The sequence below is a fragment of the Canis lupus genome, chromosome 24 (genome assembly GCF_011100685.1).
Source record: "Canis lupus familiaris isolate Mischka breed German Shepherd chromosome 24, alternate assembly UU_Cfam_GSD_1.0, whole genome shotgun sequence".
Lineage (NCBI taxonomy): Eukaryota > Metazoa > Chordata > Mammalia > Carnivora > Canidae > Canis > Canis lupus.
The window spans coordinates 18,596,939-18,614,526 of NC_049245.1; the positions used below are offsets into that span (position 1 = coordinate 18,596,939).

The 17,588-nt window shown below is 40.9% G+C and overlaps 1 protein-coding gene across 5 annotated transcripts in view; it reads left to right on the forward strand.

Moving 5' to 3' along the window:
• Positions 1-17,588, forward strand: part of UBOX5 (U-box domain containing 5) — a 42,282-nt gene that overhangs the window by 19,979 nt on the left and 4,715 nt on the right. For 4 of the 5 annotated variants that reach the window (XM_038571764.1, XM_038571767.1, XM_038571768.1 and 1 more), the window contains exons 2-3: positions 13,225-13,319; positions 15,115-16,315. In XM_038571764.1, coding sequence (XP_038427692.1) covers positions 13,266-13,319; positions 15,115-16,315 — 1,255 coding nt within the window. In that variant the 5' untranslated portion in view covers positions 13,225-13,265. Of the gene's footprint in view, positions 1-3,390; positions 3,526-13,224; positions 13,320-15,114; positions 16,316-17,588 lie in introns of those variants that run through there. The other variant, XM_038571765.1, reaches the window with a different exon arrangement.

Sequence of the window (17,588 nt, forward strand, 5' to 3'; positions counted from 1 at the left end):
AGGGTGAATGGGCTCCAACCATATAGGATTGCAAGTTGCTTCTGGGTGCACACACCTCTGTTCTGGTCTTCTGTGCACCTCTCACTGATGGATGACTGTGTGGGATGTGCTAGGACAGCTGTCTTTCATTTTAACCAGCTCGAAGAAAAATGAACACAAGTCACATTTTTTTCATGGATGGACAAGTAACTCAATTTAGAAATTATAAGAAGTATTGTTCTTCTTTAAAAGCTGAAGTGCCCAATTTATAAAATTGCTCAGTGCATTGGTATTCCACCCACTCTTTGAGGTTAAATGCTTTTCTCTTATTTGACAGGTAATCTTTTCTTCTTTTTTTCCCTCTGTAACCTGTTTGAGCCTAGTCTTTAAAATATGTGTATCTGCCAGAATTACTTTCCATTACATTTTTGTGAGACTCAGAAATCCGGTTGTATAACTCAGCTGTGGCAACTTCTTTTTAGGCCAAAGGAAGATGGATGCTCAGGTGTTCAGAAAGTGTCATGGTCACCTTATTCTCTTCTAAATCATCCCCCCACACTCCTTACCCCCATGTTCTGGGTCCTCAACCACAAAAAGGCTTACTTAGCTGCTTCAAGCTACAAGGAAGCACAGATAGAAACCTTCCAGAAAAGATGACCAACTTGTCCCAGTTTGCCTGGGACTTTTCTGGTATTAGCACAGAAAGTTCCACATTCTGGAAAAACCCTCAATCCTGGATAGACCAGAAGATTGATCACCCTACCTCTGTATCCCTTCTCAACCCTTCCCTTGAACTTTCCCTTATTCAGCCTGTGTACAGGGAGGCAAAGGAGAAAGGTCTGTCTCTATCTGGCCATCCAGACCTGTAGGAACTGTCAGATGCAAGAAATACTCTGAGCATTTTTTTTTTTTTTTTAGAGCATTATATCTATACGCTCAGTCCTCTCTGGTATCATCCTGCAACCCCAGGAACCTAGTCCGATTGTTTAACTACTTACATGTACTTTAAACACACAAAAGGAAAAACAGTGTGGCCCATCACTCTAAATCTGTTGCCTATTTTAAATTTCTGCATGGGCACCATTGCTCCCAAACTATTCATGTATATGATAGATTTTTAAAGAGATTTATTTATTTATTTGAGAGAGAGTGTGGGCAAATGGAGGAGACGGGCAGAGGGAGAGGAGAGAGTATTCTCAAGCAGACTCCCAGCTTGGAGTAGAGCCCCACATGGGTCTGATCCCAGGACCCTGAGATCGTGACCTGAGCTGAAATCAGAGAGTCAGACATTCAATCAACTGAGCCACCGAGGCACACTCTTAGATACAGATTTTTAGCAGATATGTGATCATAATACTTATACTATTTTGTGTTCTTTTTTAAATTTTATATATACTTTTACAGTTTTTCTACATAGTCATATTTATCATTTAAGTATCAGGTATACCAAGAATAAATGTGTCACTGAAGTGTTTCTTACAATGTGGGTAGACGGATTCACTGGACTCTTGAGTTGGCCTCAGGAACCTAGTTCTGGCCTTAGGTTCTGGGTAAAGAACTTTAAGACTTCTGTGATAATAGAGTTGAATTTAGGGGCTCAGTGGGTAGAACATGTGACTCTTGATCTTGAGATTGTAAGTTCGAATCCCACATTGGATGTAGAGAATACTTAAAATCTTTAGGGCAGCCCCGGTGGCTCAGCGGTTTAGCGCTGCCTTCAGCCCAGGGTGTGATCCTGGAGACCCGGGACCGAGTTCCACGTCAGGCCCCCTGCATGGAGCCTGCTTCTCCCTCTGCGTGTCTCTGCCTCTCTCTCTCTCTCTCTCTCAATAAATAAATAAATAATCTTTAAAAAAAATCTTTAAAATAAAATAAAAGGCTTCTTAGAGGACAATACCAGGGATCCTTGTGATGGAACTGTTCTGTCTTGACTGTGGTGGTGATTATACATGTCTCTACATGTGTTAACATTGCATAGAACTGAATCCATATAGGCACACATGCCTAACTAAGTACATGTAAACTTGGGAAATTGAGTAAGATCATGGATTGTGTCATTGTCAGCTTCCTGCTTGTGACACACTGTGTTGTAGCTATGCAATTACTGGTTAAAGTGTGGTTACTGGTAACCGACACTGGTTAAAGGGTACATGGGATCTCTGTGTTGTTTCTTACAACTGCACATGAATCTACAATGATCTTAAAATAAAAAGTTTATTTTTTTAAAAAGATTTTATTTATTTATTCATAGAGATAGAGAGAGAGGCAGAGACACAGGCAGAGGGAGAAGCAGGCGTCATACAGAGAGCCCGACGTGGGACTTGATCCAGGGTCTCCAGGATCACGCCCCGGGCTGCAGGTGGCGCTAAACTGCTACGCCACCGGGGCTGCCAAAATAAAAAGTTTAATTAAAATCTTGAAAAGTAAAATATTTTTTCAGGCTGGCTGGCTGGCTCAGTTGGTAGAGAACACGACTCTTAATCTCAAGATCATGAGTTTGAACCCCACATCGGAGATAGCTTACTTTAAAAATTTTTTTTTCCTTGAAGGTACTTTTGAAATCCTTGTGAGACAATAATATGTTATACATAGTTCATTTTCCTCCTTCTTCCTCTTTAGACACCTTTCCCTCAAAAAGAAAAATATTAAAGGAAGAAAATGCCCAGGGAGAAACTGAGATTGCTAGTGTATTTCTTGGTACTGTATACTTTGATGCCTTCAGGAAGCCATTTGCAAAGATAGCCCCTCATGTAGAACAAAAAGATAGTGGGAACTCCTTGAAGGGTGAATTGCCTCTAAGTGGTTCAGAATTGCTTTGTCATCTAGGAGGTTAATGGCAGCCTTTTCATTAGTGTCATTTCTTTCCCTGGTTATAAGCCTTCTGTGACTTCCTTCTGTCCAGTAGCTTTCAAACTTTTTTTTAAAATCACAGTCCTCAGTAAGAAATGCTTTTTATAATAGTGAAAAGGATTAAAGGGGAAAGGAGAGAAAATGAGTGGGAAATATCAGAGAGGGTGACTGAACATGAGAGACTCCTGACTCTGGGAAACGAACAAGGGGTAGTGGAAGGGGAGGTGGGCGGGGGGATGGGTGACTGGGTGACAGGCACTGAGGAGGGGGGCACTTGACGGGATGAGCACTGGGTGTTATGCTATATGTTGGCAAATCGAACTCCAATTTAAAAAATATACAAAAAAGAAAGAAAGGCATGCTTTTTACATCAAAACCCAGACTAATGGTGCTGTTTCAGGTGATAGAGCATGTGACTCTTGATTTGGGGTCTGTGAGTTTGAGCCCCATGTGGGGTGTAGAGATTACTTAAAAAAAAATCAGAATAATAGATAGAAATATAGTTCCCTTTTTTAAAAAAAATTATTTATTTATTTTAGAGAAAGCATGCATGCACATGAGAGGAGAGTGAGGGGCAGAGGGAGAGGGAGAGAGAAACCATGAGCAAACTCCCTGCTGAGTATGGAGTCCCAGGACTCTGAGATCCTGACCTGAGCCTAGACCAAGCGTTGGACCTTAATCAACAAAGCCACCCAGGTACCCTAGAAATATAGTTTCAATTATACTGAAACAAAAGTTTCACAAAACACTGCCCATCCTTATGTATGGTGCCCTCCGACTCTATTCTACTTCATTAAAAAAAAAAAAATTCTGGTATGTCTCAGTAATGTGAGTTCTTGCTTCTTGATCTGCAGTTTGGGAGAAAAATACTACCTCAGACCACAGGTAAAGTAGCCTGAAGCCCCTTGGTGTAAGATTCACTGCCTTCCTCATCTGACTGCATCTGCTTTTCTGGCCCTGCCTCCTCCTCCCCTTCTAAGAAGCTAAGTGGTATATTCAGCATTTCCTAAACCAACATCACTGTCCCATCTCTATGCTTTAGCTATTACTGGTTCCTGTCTTAGTGTCCTTCCTCTGCTCCTGTTCTGCCTCCTGACTCCCATGTCAAGTACATATTGTCCATTGTTCATTAGTATGTAGTAAGTCCCATTTCAGAGTTGTCCATGAGGTCAGACATGTTCTTTGTTGTCTCCAGTTCAAACATTACTCCTGTGAATTCTTCCCTAAATTCTGGGTATACTTTTGGCCAGTGTTTATCCATTTTTTTTCATGAGGAGCCACATTAAAAAATTTTATATTGAACCTAGTATATAATTTCTTATATGTATTTGTATAAAACTGAAGCAGAAGTTTCATAAAATAGGGGCTCCTGGCTGGTTCAGTTGGTGGAACATACTACTTGATCTCAAGGTTGTGAGTTCAAGGCCCATGTTGGGTGTAGCGATTACTTGAAATCCTAAGAAATAATTTCATAAGTTTTCCATATTATGTACACTTCGATATTTTATCTTCTCTTCCAGTTAATATTTCTTTTCTTCAACCCATAACTTGATTTCAAAACCACAAATTGATAACATTCACTTAGGCCATCCTTCCCTACACTGAATGTCATTTGCAGAAAGCTCTGTTACAAACTTATATTCCATAGTCACTGTTGAAAAGAGGTCCATCATGCCTCAAGACTTGAGGACAAGACCATTTCATTTCATTTATTTTTTATTTTCCTTTTCTTCTTTTTTTCACAAGATAACTTGTAGAGAATATTTATTACAGCATTTTTTTCATAGTAAAAAATTATAAACGTACATAAAAAAGCAATGAAAAAATAAACTGTTTTAGTCATGTAACTGAATACTACGAAGGGGGCACCTGGGTACCTTAGTTGGTTGAACATCTGCCTTCTGCTCAGGTCATGATCCTGAGGTCCTAGGATCAAGCCCTGCATCAGACTCCCTACTGAATGGGGAGCCTGCTTCTTGCTCTTCCTCTCCTTCTGCCCCTCTCCTGCCACTCATGTTCTCTCTCTCTCTCTCTGTGTCTCAAATAAATAAAATTTGAAAAAAAATACTATGAAAATTTTAAAATGAATAAACCAGATACCCACATTTAAACATGGAAAACCTTAGAATGATAATGCTGAATGGAAAAGCCAGTTGTAAGATGATGTGCATGGTATATCCTTAAGGTACATTAAAAATACGTAAGACTGGGGGATCCCTGGGTGGCTCAGTGGTTTAGCGCCTGCCTTTGGCCAAGGGCGTGATTCTGGAGTCCCCGGATTGAGTCCCGCATTGGGCTCCCTGCATGGAGCCTGCTTCTCCCTCTGCCTGTGTCTCTGCCTCTCTCTCTCTCTCTCTCTCTCGGATAGATAAATAAAATCTTAAAAAATATACCTAAGACTACTACATATTGATTATAGATACACACTTACCAATACTGATTTGAATGAGAGACACCAACTTCAGATTAGAGTTCACCTCTTGGTAAAAAAGGAAAGGAAATGGGAATAGTGATGATTTTTGTTGGTATCTTTTCAGTTTTGTCCTTAATACTGAAATGAGAAGCAAATGTGGCAGTGTTTATATCTGCTAAATCTAGGTAGTGGATATAAGAGTGTTTACTATATTCTTTTTTATCTGAAATATTTTGTTTAAAAAAGGAAAAAAATCTTCGTAATGAAAATTGACTTGTGTCTTATCTGTTTATAAACCTGTATTATCTTGCTGTCTTGTAATGCTTCAATTATCTGGCTCCAGGCTACTTGTCTGAACTGCAGGGCACTTTAGCCATGATCCATGGCCTTCAATTTATACTCAGATGCAGTCTCTCTTTTATTTAGATGCCAAATTTGGAAAAGAAGCTCTCATTTGTACATATTTACTAGAGTAAATATATAAGTAAGTACTGTAAGTATTTGCAAGAGTTCAGGTAAACGGCCATTTCTCAGGCAGGGCTGAGGAGAGTCTTCCTGGGTGAGGCTGTCTGCATTTTCATATGTTGAAGCATTCTTTTTTTCTGGATTAAGCATTAAGGCAGGAGGAACTTGACCTTAAAAGATCAGGGGTATTGGAATCAGAGGTGATAAGATCACAGAAAGACCTTGATGGCAACCAGAGTCCTATAGAATCCTATAGTGTTTGGATATCACTATTTGTCAAAGAAACAGATACTATCATTTGTAATGTGTTTTAAAATAGTCTGTCACTTACATGGCACACTCATTTGTTTCAATTTGATCTCCAGTTTTTTATTTGTTTCAGTCACTTTTCTCCCCATTCTTATTATTAATAGGCTTTTTTTTTTAGGGGCACCTGGCTGGCTCAATTGGTAGAGCAACCGACTTGATCTTGGGCATGTGAATTCGAGCCCTGCATTGAGCATGGAGATTACTTAAATAAAATGTTAAAAAAAAAAAAAAGATTTAAAATGAAAAAAAAAAACATTATTTTTTAGAATGGTTTCCGGTTTACAGAGAAAGTGAGCAGATAATATGAAGAATTCCCATATACTTTCTCTTGCTTGCATGTCATTTCTTCTATTACTAGCATCTTGCATTAGTGTGGTACATTTGTTATAATAGGTGAGCCAATATTAATACATTATTATTATTATTATTATTATTATTATTATTATTATTTTAAAGATTTTATTTATTTATTCATGGGAGACAGAGAGAGAGAGAGGCAGAGACAGAGGCAGAGGCAGAAGCAGGCTCCATGTAGGGAGCCCCACGCAGGGACTCAACCCCGGGACTCCAGGATCACGCCCTGGGCCAAAGGCAGACGCTAATCCACCGAGCCACCCAGGGATCCTCTTAATACGTTATTATTAACTGAAGTTCATAATTTACATCAAGGATCACTGTGTTGTTGATTCTGTGGATTTTGACAAATGCCTAATGTCACATATCTACCTACCATTACAATATCATACAGAATAGTTTCACCACCTCACCATTTCATTTTTATCTCTATATTCCAGTGCCTAGCATGGGGCTTATAAATGTTATATGAATGTGCAATAATATCTCATCTAAAATTAGATATGAGCAATCAAATTCAGTAGAATTTGAAAAACATTTGAAGAACAATCTGCCACAACCAAATAGAGCCTATCCTAGGAATAAAAGGATGGTTTAAAATTAGAAACATGTGCTATCTCTCATTAGTCTGTCAGATAAGAAAAATAATAAAACTCAATATATAGAGAAAATCAGAATTCAAAGCATATCCCTGATTTTCAAAAAAAAAAACTCTGAAAGTTAGAATGCTTTATTAACATAAAAAGAATATTTCAATTAGCATTATTTCAAAGATGATACACTGGAAGCATTTTCTAATGGAACAAAACAAGTATGGCAACTCTATTATTATTTCATATAATTCTGGAAGTTCTAGCTAATGAGGTAAAATGAGAGAAGGATTACCATTTTGAGAAAGAGGCTCTAATTATTATTGAGATTATAGAACCCCCCCCCCCCCCCGCAAAAAGAAACCTGAAAATCTATTAAAATCAATTGAACACATCATAGGTACACAAGTGAAAAAGTTTCCTCTATATAGCAAAACTGGTTAGAAAAATTAATGGGATAAAAGGATCCTATTAATAAATAGCCACCTTAACAAGAAATATGTTGGATATCTTAAGAAAAAAAGTCAAAATTGTATTAAGACAAAAATCGACTTGGGGCACCTGGGTGGCTCAGTGGTTAAGCATCTGCCTTTGGCTCAGGTTGGTTCCCTGGGTCCTGAGATCAAGTTCCACATCAGGCTCCCCGTCGGGAGCCTGCTTCTCCCTCTACCTATGTCTCTACTTTCTCTGTCTCTCATGAATAAATGAATAAATCTTTTTTAAAAAATTGACTTAAAATTGTTATATCTTTTTTTTTTTAATTTTATTTATTTGAGAGAGCGAGTAAGAGAGCATGAGCGGGTTGGGGGTTGTTGAGGCAGTGGGAGAGGGATAAGTAGACTTCCTGCTGAGCTGGGCTCCATCCTAAGAACCTGGGATCATGACCTGAGCCAAAGGGAGACACTTAATTGACTGAGCCACTCAGGTGCCCCAAGATTTTTATCTTAATATTATAATAGTAAAAAGTTGCCAGCAGACTAAATGTTTACCAAAAAGAATGGTTTGTTAATTTTACTCCATCTTGTTCCATAATGATTTTGAGATAGTGTTCATGATGTAAATACATTATGACATGAAAATAACTGAAGAAACAACTTTTCCTAGTATTGAGACCAAAGAGAGAATTTTCTCATGGGTCTCAAAGAGAGGATATCATGCAGAGTAAAGAATGATCATCTTGATAACTTAAAAAAAGGAGCCAGCTTCCTAGAGGTGTTTCTTATGAAATTCCTTGCTACTGGGCCACACAGAAAGTGAATAGTTGATAAAGCTATTTGTGGTGGGGCCAGGAGTGTGGTGATGGTTGTGTATGGAATTTGTTTTTTGGTTTTTGTTTTTGTTTTTTTTTTTAAGATTTTTTTTTTTTTTAAGATTTTATTTATTTACTCTGAGAGACAGATGCCCTGTGTATGGGATTTGAACATGAGATGTGAGTGAAATTCCTTGTGTTATTTGGTCCAGTATACAGCCCTGAGGAGCAGCCCAGTGGGAGGATACATTATAGAGACCAAAATTATGATTCCCAGCTGATGTGTCATGCCACCCTGGTGTCCTATGAATTTTCAGATAGGCCACTAAATTTTTATTACTGTGTTACATTTATCTTTGCTATAGCTGGGAATCCACATTGCTAAGGAGTGTGTCAAATGGTGGTGTGTGTTATGAGTGCAGCAGCCACCAAGAGGGCCAAGCAGGAAACTCCAGGTGCCACTTAGGCTCCCATTACAAAGAATTTAATGTGGATGGACTGAATAGTCTCTGTAAATATTCTCTCAAATTAGATTTTGGTAAGTGCTATCTTACCAAGAGAACAAGTAAGCTATGTCTGGTCAGATGTAAGTTCATATATGTTAATATTTGGCTAATGGTATTAACAACCTCTTAAAAAGGAGGAGCCTCATGAGGAGCCTCATGAGGTAAGACGCTTAAATAGAGGGCTACCTTATCTAAAAAAAAATTGAGTCTTGATGTTGGAAGGAGTAGTCAAAGTTTCCAAAATTCTACATTGTAGAGCATGGCTACATTAATTTAGGTTTGGGAGAATTGATTTTTTAAAAATGAATGATACAGGACAGCCCGGGTGGCTCAGCGGTTTAGCACTGCCTTCAGCCCAGGGCCTGATCCTGGAGACCCAGGATCGAGTCCCACGTCGGGCTCCCTACATGGGGCCTGCTTCTCCCTCTGCTGTGTCTCTGCCTCTCTCTCTCTCTTTCTGTGTCTCTCATGAATAAATAAATAAAATCTTAAAAAAAAATGAATGATATGAAAACCTGACCAAAAAAAAAAAAAAGAAAAAGAAAACCTGACCTAAGTAAGAGGGGAAAAAACCCAAAGTTGTAAATTGTCCATGTACACTCCTGCTAAGGGGCTCCTGGGTGGCTCAGTCGGTTAAGCGTCTGACTCTTGGTTTCAGCTGAGGTCACAATCTCATGGGTCATGGGATCGAGTCCCATATCAGGCTCTGTGCTCTAAGGGGGGGGGGGAGGGGGACATGCTCCTTGAGGAATCTGCTTAAAGATTCTCTTCTTCTCTCCTGCCCCTCCACTTGAGTATGTGTTCTCTCCTTTGTCTCAAATAAATTTTAAAAATCTTTGAAAAAAGGTAAGTTCCTGGTAAATCCTTCAAGATAAATAGTATCCAGGTAGATAGTAACCAGAATGGTTTGGAAGGTTTAGAATCTGGCTTTACTCTCTTTAAGCCACAGTGTCTTCATCTGCAAACTAAGGGTATTAGTATCCACTTGAAGGCTAACCAGTTAGTATGATTAAAACTGAATAAAACCCCTGGGGATCTCCTCTAGCCAGAGATGTATGTGCCTTTCTAGCTGGAGTTGTGTTTTGCTACTAGAGGGTCCTTGTGTCATAACTCACTAGGAGTTGTTTGTGTTGGCTGAGACAAAGTGCAAATAAAACCTTGAAAATTGTCAAACCAATTGGAGGGACAGTCAGATTCTCCCCTCTCAGGTATCTAAAGAGGGATTTTTTAAAGTTATGAGATAGCTGAAGGTTGGAAGCCCTTTGGCTTGCCCTCATCCTGGTCACCTCTCCAGTCCGACCATGGGAACAAGTGTCTGGTGAGAACTGAGCCAGGGTGAAAGGCAAAAGGCAGAGTGGTCCTCAGGGTGGTCACTTCTGGGCAACTTCATTTCACGCTGCCATTTACAACTGAGTTGGGTCCTCAGATATTTTGAAGGCTTTTCCCTTTGGCTTCCTACTCACAGGGAGCCCTTTATCATGCCTTCAAGAGGACGACCCCTGCCGGACTTGTTCTGATCCTGGCGTTTAAGTTCTCAGAGAAATTAACTTGTGATCTGTAGAATAAATGAAAGTTAGAAGCCCACCATGTGAAATGTGCCAAGAAGATACCAAGGAGATAGGAAGAAGATAAGGGTTAGTGAAGTCAGTGCCTCCCACTGGGAAATCAAGTCAGCACTTCAAGGGGACTGACAGTATTTGCCTGTAGGTTTGTTTTTGTCCCTAAAAGTTGGGGGGAGAACAGGCCTAAGAAGTGGACAGCGGGGGACGCCTGACTGGCTCAGTGGTTGGGCGCCTGCCTTCGGCTCGGGCTGTGATCCCGGGATCCCGGATCGGGTCCCACTCCGGGCTCCCTGCATGGAGCCTGCTTCTCCCTCTGCCTGTGTCTCTGTCTCTCTCTCAGTCTGTGTCTCTCATGAATAAATAAATAAATCTTAAAAAAAAAAATGGACAGCGGGGTGGAGGCAATTACGGACTAAGGGCCCTTTTATCTGACTAATCTCAACCACCTCTCATTATTTTGATGTTACAACACAGCTTCTGTCTCTTTGGTTGTTCTTACCAAAGCCTTGTCCCATCAGGACAAAAGCTGGGAGGAGAGGACTGCCTGCTGCAGTGCCTGACCTCGCCATTTGCTCAGGGCTAGCCCAGTTCTGCACTTGCACATCTATTATGTCACCGTCTGTGTCACTATCATCTGTTTTTCTTTGGCATTTTAGGCTGGCTTTTTCCAGGAGAAATGTTTTGTTTCCTTGTTCTGGGCTTTATATTCATTTTACTACTACTATGTTCAATTAAAGTTATTGGCTTAATTATGCATTTAAAACAAAACAAAACAAAATAACAAGAAGCCACTAATTGGGCAGGAGAATTGAGGGCAGTGCTACTCTGAATGTGCTCTGGTTTCCTGGCCAAGAGAGGCCATACAAGGGCCCTGAGAATATTTGCAGGCGCAATTCCTCATACACTCACTTCTGAGTTGTGGAGAACAAGGAATGTCAGAAGCCAGAGACATTGTTAACACAGTCTTCCCTGGGGGAAGAAAAATAATTCTTTAAGCTAGTCCATGTTGATTCCAGGCCAGATTTTAGAATATTCTGACAGAGAGATGACATAGATGCCTCAAAAATGAAGTATTAAGAGTTTCAACACAGGTTCACAAAGAATAGGAAACTTTAGGCTTTTTAGGGTTTGGCTCAGGTTGTGATCCCATGGGTCATGAGATCATAAGAGGGTCTCCTCCCTCTGCCCCTCCCCCTGCTCATTCTCTCTTTCTCTGAAATAAATATATAAATCTTTTAAAAAATATAGGATGCCCAAACCTAGCCTCTGCAAGTGGGTACCTACTGATCATTATAATACAGACCTCAGAGGGTGGCCCTGTCCCTTTTGGGCTAACAGTTTTTGTTGTCTTGTCTGCCGGATGGAAAAACATAGAATGGCTGGCTGACCTTACCCAAGGAGTTCAGAACCATTGGCAAGGACTGCCACTAGGAGGGATATTTCTGTGTCTTCCCTGCTTCTGTACAAAGAGTACCAAAGGCTGTTGGACATTGATCTTTGTTTTTCTTCCAGTTTTATTGTGCTATTAATTGACATGTCATGTTGAATACATTTAAGTACCACATAATGATTTCAATATTTGTATATAATACAAAGTGCTTATCATGGTAAGTTTAAAATATCCATTACCTCACAGTTAATAGCTTTTTTTCTTGTGATGAGATCTTTTTTTTTATTTTAATTTTTAATTTTTTATTTTTTATTTTTTTGTGATGAGATCTTTTAAGTCTACTTTCAGCAGCCTTCAAATATACAATACGGTGTTGTAAACCATGCTGTACACTATGTCGTCAGAACATATTGGTACCTTTTGACCATCTTCACCCATTTCCCCCAGCCTGGACATAGGTCATTGAATTGCTGTTGGAATTATATGTCCTTTTAAGGTGCTTTCTAAGTCTAGATTTTCTGTTTCTAAATGACAGTGTTTTGGATTCTTCTAATTGTTTTCGTTTTAATAAGAAAATGCAGGGATGTCTGGGTGGCTCAGCCGTTGAGTGCCTGCCTTTAGCCCAGGGCATGATCCTGGAGTCCTGGGATGGAGTTCCACATCAGACTCCCTGCATGGGGTCTGCTTCTCTCTCTGCCTATGTCTCTGCCTCTTTCTCTGTGTCTCTCATGAAAAAATAAATAAAATCTTAAAGAAAATGCAATTGCGGGGCCCCTGGGTGGCTCAGTTGGTTAAGCGTCTACCTTCGGCTCAGGTCATATTATCTCAGGGTCCGGGGATCGAACCCTGCATCAGGCTCTCTGCTCAGCGGGAGTCTGCTTCTTTCTTTCTCTCTTTCTGAGCTTTCTCACTCACTCACTCAAATAAATAAATAAATAAATAAATAAATAAATAAATAAATAAATAAATAAATAAATAAATAAATTTTAAAAAGACAGAAAATGCAATTGTATTGGTAGGTGTTAAATGACAAAGATGCCTAGCACTGTGATTATTTTCTGCGACCTGTTCCTTTTAGAACCTCTGGCTGAGTAGTTCTGTTCTCTGAGCCCTGCCACTTTTGACCCTCTCTTTCCCATGGGGAGCCCCTTGCAGAGCTAACAGGCTCTTGCCTTCACCGGGTTCAGATATCAGCAGGAGAACCAGCAGTCCTGGCCAAACAGCTCGGGCTGCAAGAGAAAGCTCCTCTGTTGGGGCACCTGGCTGGCTCAATTTGGGGAGCATGGGACTTTTGATCGCAGGGTTGTGAGTTTGAGCCCCACGTTGAGGGTAGAGATGACTTAAATAAATAAATTTTTTTAAAAAGTTCCTCTGCAATTTTCATTCTTCCCCAGCATCACGTACACGTACAATATGATGAGACTGTATGTAGACCATGGTCATGTGCATAGAAGTCTTTGTTACCCTGTTTGATTCTCTTCGCTTAAAAATCAGCTCCTAAAAGTTTTAGAATTGAGCTGTAACTTGTCTAATACCAAGTTTTGTTTTTTATTGAAGGCTATTTCTGATGCTTGGAAGCTACCCTTTCAGCCACAAAGATGGTCATCAATCTTTGCCTCCCACAGTTCAGACCAAGAATTTATTGCAACAAGGTAAACAAAAAAAGTATATGCACATAAATATACAATGGCTAGTTTTCATGTTTTTCCCCATTCCTGCCTGTGTATGTGGACTTACTTTGGACATAATGTGCTTTTACCTTCTCTGTTTTAGATCCCACCAGGTGATACGTAGGTAAGTATGGGTCAGGCCACACCTCTAGAATCATACACCGCTGTTAGAAGGAGAGCTGTGGCTCATTTTCTGGAGGGTCTTACTCATTGTGCTCTTCTCTCTGATGATAAAATTTAATTCCATTCAAAGTCAGTGAAGGTAGAGATTCTCTCCCTGCTGTTCTTCCCCCTTCTCACACTAGAAATAATAGCTTGTATTTGTTATTTGGATTCCTTCTTTATTATTTGAATTAAACTGCTTCCCCTTTTGTGCAAAGGAGGTTATCTTTGCATAGCTCGGAGCAAGGAGTAAGGAAACTGCAAGGGGAGAACTGAACCCTCCCCTAATTTGGACCTTCTGCATTCAGCATACTATATCAAGTTCTTAGATTGTGAAACTAATTTCTGTCAACAGAGACACAAGTGCCCTCCACCCCTGGCTATGTGAAAAGAATATTCCCATGAAACCTTTTGTAAGGTGAAATGGCATAAAATGAAGAGTATCCCCTGCCTTCTGAAAGTTCACGTTAGGCCACTTTGCTTTTATGAAAGACCTACATTAGTGGTTAGTTTGATAATGACTTTTTTCTGTAAAGGTAAAAATTCTCTTTGGATTTCTTTTGGTTAGCAAAAACAAGTACTAATATAGGTCTTCGGTAAAAGCAAAGTGATGTGATGTGAACTTTCAGATGGGGTGGGGAGTACCTGTATCTTATAATCTCTACAAGTTATAACAGATATTAGAAATACTGGAGGGGTGTGCCTGGGTGGCTTACTCAGTTAAGCATCTGCCTTCAGCTCAGGTCATGATTCCAGGTCATGATCCCATGATCAAGTCATGATCCCCCTCCCTCAAAAAAGAAATATTACAAGAGGAAAAAGTTACATTCCCACTTCCATAGTATAATCACTATTCTAGATTTCCCAGTCTTTTGTGGTCCTTGTTTCTGAACACACTTTTTTTTTTTATCCAAGATCCGTCACTCATAGATTTACAAGAAGAATGTTCATTGGCCTTGCTAGGGAACCTGTTACAATTTATAGAGTCCAAATACAAAGTTAAGAACTTTATCTTTTTTAAATATTTTATTTAAAAAATTATTTATTTATTTATTTGAGAGAGAGAGAGAGAGAACAAGCAGGGGGAGGGGCAGAGGGAGAAGGGGGAGCAGACTCTCCGCTGAGCAGGGATCCTGATGCAGGACTCTATCCCAGGACTGTAGGATCATGACCTGAGCTGAAGGCAGATGCCTAACCAATTGAGCTGCCCAGGTGCCCCCAAATTAAGAACTTTAAGAGGCACCTTTGTTTTCCCCTAAATCTCTATGGTTTCATCCTCTGAAATAAAAAACCACTAGTATATCTGCCCTTTTTTCTCAGAGTCATTATTTTGAAGGGATTTTTGGTTGGGTTGAGCAGAGTTTTGTTGCTCATATTTTTTAAGGATGGGTCATACTTGGGAACAAGTTGCTTTGACCTGATCTTGAGTGCCTACCCTTCAAAAAAAAAAAAAAAAAAAAAACCAAGAGAATTTGATGTAATAGAGGACATTTTAAATGAGGAACTTAAGACTTTCTTTAAATAATTTTCTTAGAAGTGGCAAGTTCTTGAAAACTAGTTGTCTTCATTTGGATCTCATCAAATGAATGCATCTCCTATTTGTCATTAACTCTAGATATCAGCTGATGGTTATGAAGTAGAAAATCTCATCTCTGAAGACCTCACAAAGAGAAGTCATGGTTTTAGGACAGAGTATTTCATTAAGCCACCGGTCTATGTGACAGTTTCCTTTCCCTTCAGTGTGGAAATCTGTAGGATTAACATAGACCTCACAGCTGGGGGAGGCCAGAATGTCACTGGCCTGGAAATGTACACATCTGCCTTATCCAGCAGAGCATCTTGGAATGCCTCCGAGTGCCGAACCCTGGGCCCAGCTGAGCCGGCCATCCCAGACAAGGAGGCATTCACCTTGGTAGGCAAAGTCTTACTGAAAAACCAGAGCCAGGTGGTGTTTAGTCACAGGGGCTTCAAGGCCAGGCCACCTTTTGGCCCAATGGAAGCCACACTGCCCTCTCCTGCAGTTGTGGCCCAGGAGCTCTGGAATAAAGGGGCTCTTTCCCTCAGCCACGTGGCCCATCTCAAGATCTGTATCACCCACGTGACAGGCAGTGGTATCCCTTGCATCAAACGATTGGAAGTGTGGGGTCAGCCAGCTAAAACCTGCTCTCAGGAGGTGATAGATAGTGTCATGCTGGTTGCCTCCGAGAGCCTCCCTCAGGACTTGGCTCTGCAGGCTCCTGCCTTGCCCATGGAGAGTGACTGCGATTCTGGGGGCCTGCCTGAGCACCAGCAGGCCCCCACCAGCCTGCAGGAGCTGGCCGAGGTAATTCAAGATGTGCCCGAGGAGTTCCTGGACCCCATCACCCTAGAGATCATGCCTTGCCCAATGCTGCTGCCCTCGGGCAAGGTCATTGACCAGAGCACATTGGAGAAGTGTAACCGCAGCGAAGCCACTTGGGGCCGAGTGCCCAGCGACCCTTTCACGGGGGTCGCCTTTACTCCGCACTCCCAGCCCCTGCCTCACCCCTCCCTGAAGGCCCGGATCGACCATTTCCTGCTCCAGCACTCTGTTCCTGGCTGCCATCTGCTCGGGAGAGCACAGACTGCATTGGCAGTGACGCCTTCTTCCATTGCTCTGCCGTCTCGGAAAAGGAAGATGGAGCAGCCTGAACACCTCCCAGACGGTAGCCTTGGTATCAGTGCTTCCGGTTTTTCTACCACGAATCTTCTGGTCTCACCCACTACCTCAGAGCACACCGCCAAGAAAATGAAAGCTGCCAGCGAGCTTGGGCTGACGCATATGGACTGCTCAACAGGTATTCCACGTCCTGCGTCCATGTCCTATGTCATCCCTATGCTTCCCAGGTGACAGTTGGCACTGTTGCCCTGTGCTTTATGCTTTGCCACCTTAAATTACCCCCAAATATACTGGCTTAGAGCACCATACATGCATGCTCTCATAGCTTCTCTGGTCAGGAACGCGGGCATGGTTTGGCTGGGTCACCTGCTTCTGGGTCTTCCGCAGCCACACTCAGTGTGGCTGGGCCCACAACCCCCTTACACCTTGCCTGGAGAAGGATTCACTTGCTAGCTCACTCCTGGGATTGTTACAGGATTCAGTTCCTGGCTGAATTGTCGTGCTGAGGGTCTCTCTTCCTTGTTGGCTGGTGGCCAGTGTGTGTCCTCAGCTCCTTGCTATGTGGGCCTCTTGAGGGCAGCACATAACATGGTAGCTGTGTACACCAGGGCGTGTGCAAGCAAGGTGGAAGTCACGGTCTTGTATAACCCACTTGTGGAGGTGACATCCATCATTTTTGCTATATTCTATTAGAAGCAAGTCACTGAGTCCAGCCCATACCCTAGGGGAGGGGGGACCCAAGGCATGGGTATCTGGAGATGGGTCCCATGGGGAGCCATTTCAGACACTCCCACACCATTGATTCTTATTTTATTTAGTGGTGGTTTTTGTATTTGTTTTTGTCTAGGATAGGTGGTTTAATTTTGTCTCATGCCTTTTCAATGTCAATGGAGGTGATACTATGATTTTTTATCCTTAGATCTTTTAATGTGAAAAAATACATTAGTAGGCTTCTTAATATTGAGCCAGTCTTAACATTCCTGGAAGAAACTCCATTTGGTTATGCTTCTTTTAATATTCAGCTTGGCTCTGTTTATGGCATTTTATTCTGGATAAATAATTTGGACTGTTGTGTATGTATGTATATGTGTATGTATGCATGTATACATGGGCAGATGCCATCTTTGGTCATGTTTTGTTATCAAAGATTTATTTGCTCCATAAGAATAATTAGGAAATTTTCCTTAACTAAATTTTAGAACAATAGTATTAGAATCATTTACTCTCTTAAATATTTGGTAGAATTTACCCATGATTGTCCAAGCCTGGTGCTTTTTGGAGGTAACTCTTTGACACTTTCTTTTCTTTTATGAAAATTAGTCTTTCAGTTTTATCATTCTTTTAATTTCCTCTCATACTGTAAAAACCCTATACAAATAGTATGCTTAAAGGTTACATGTGGTTTTGAGTATAAGTTTTCGTTAACATGACCCTTGGAAACTTCTGGAAGC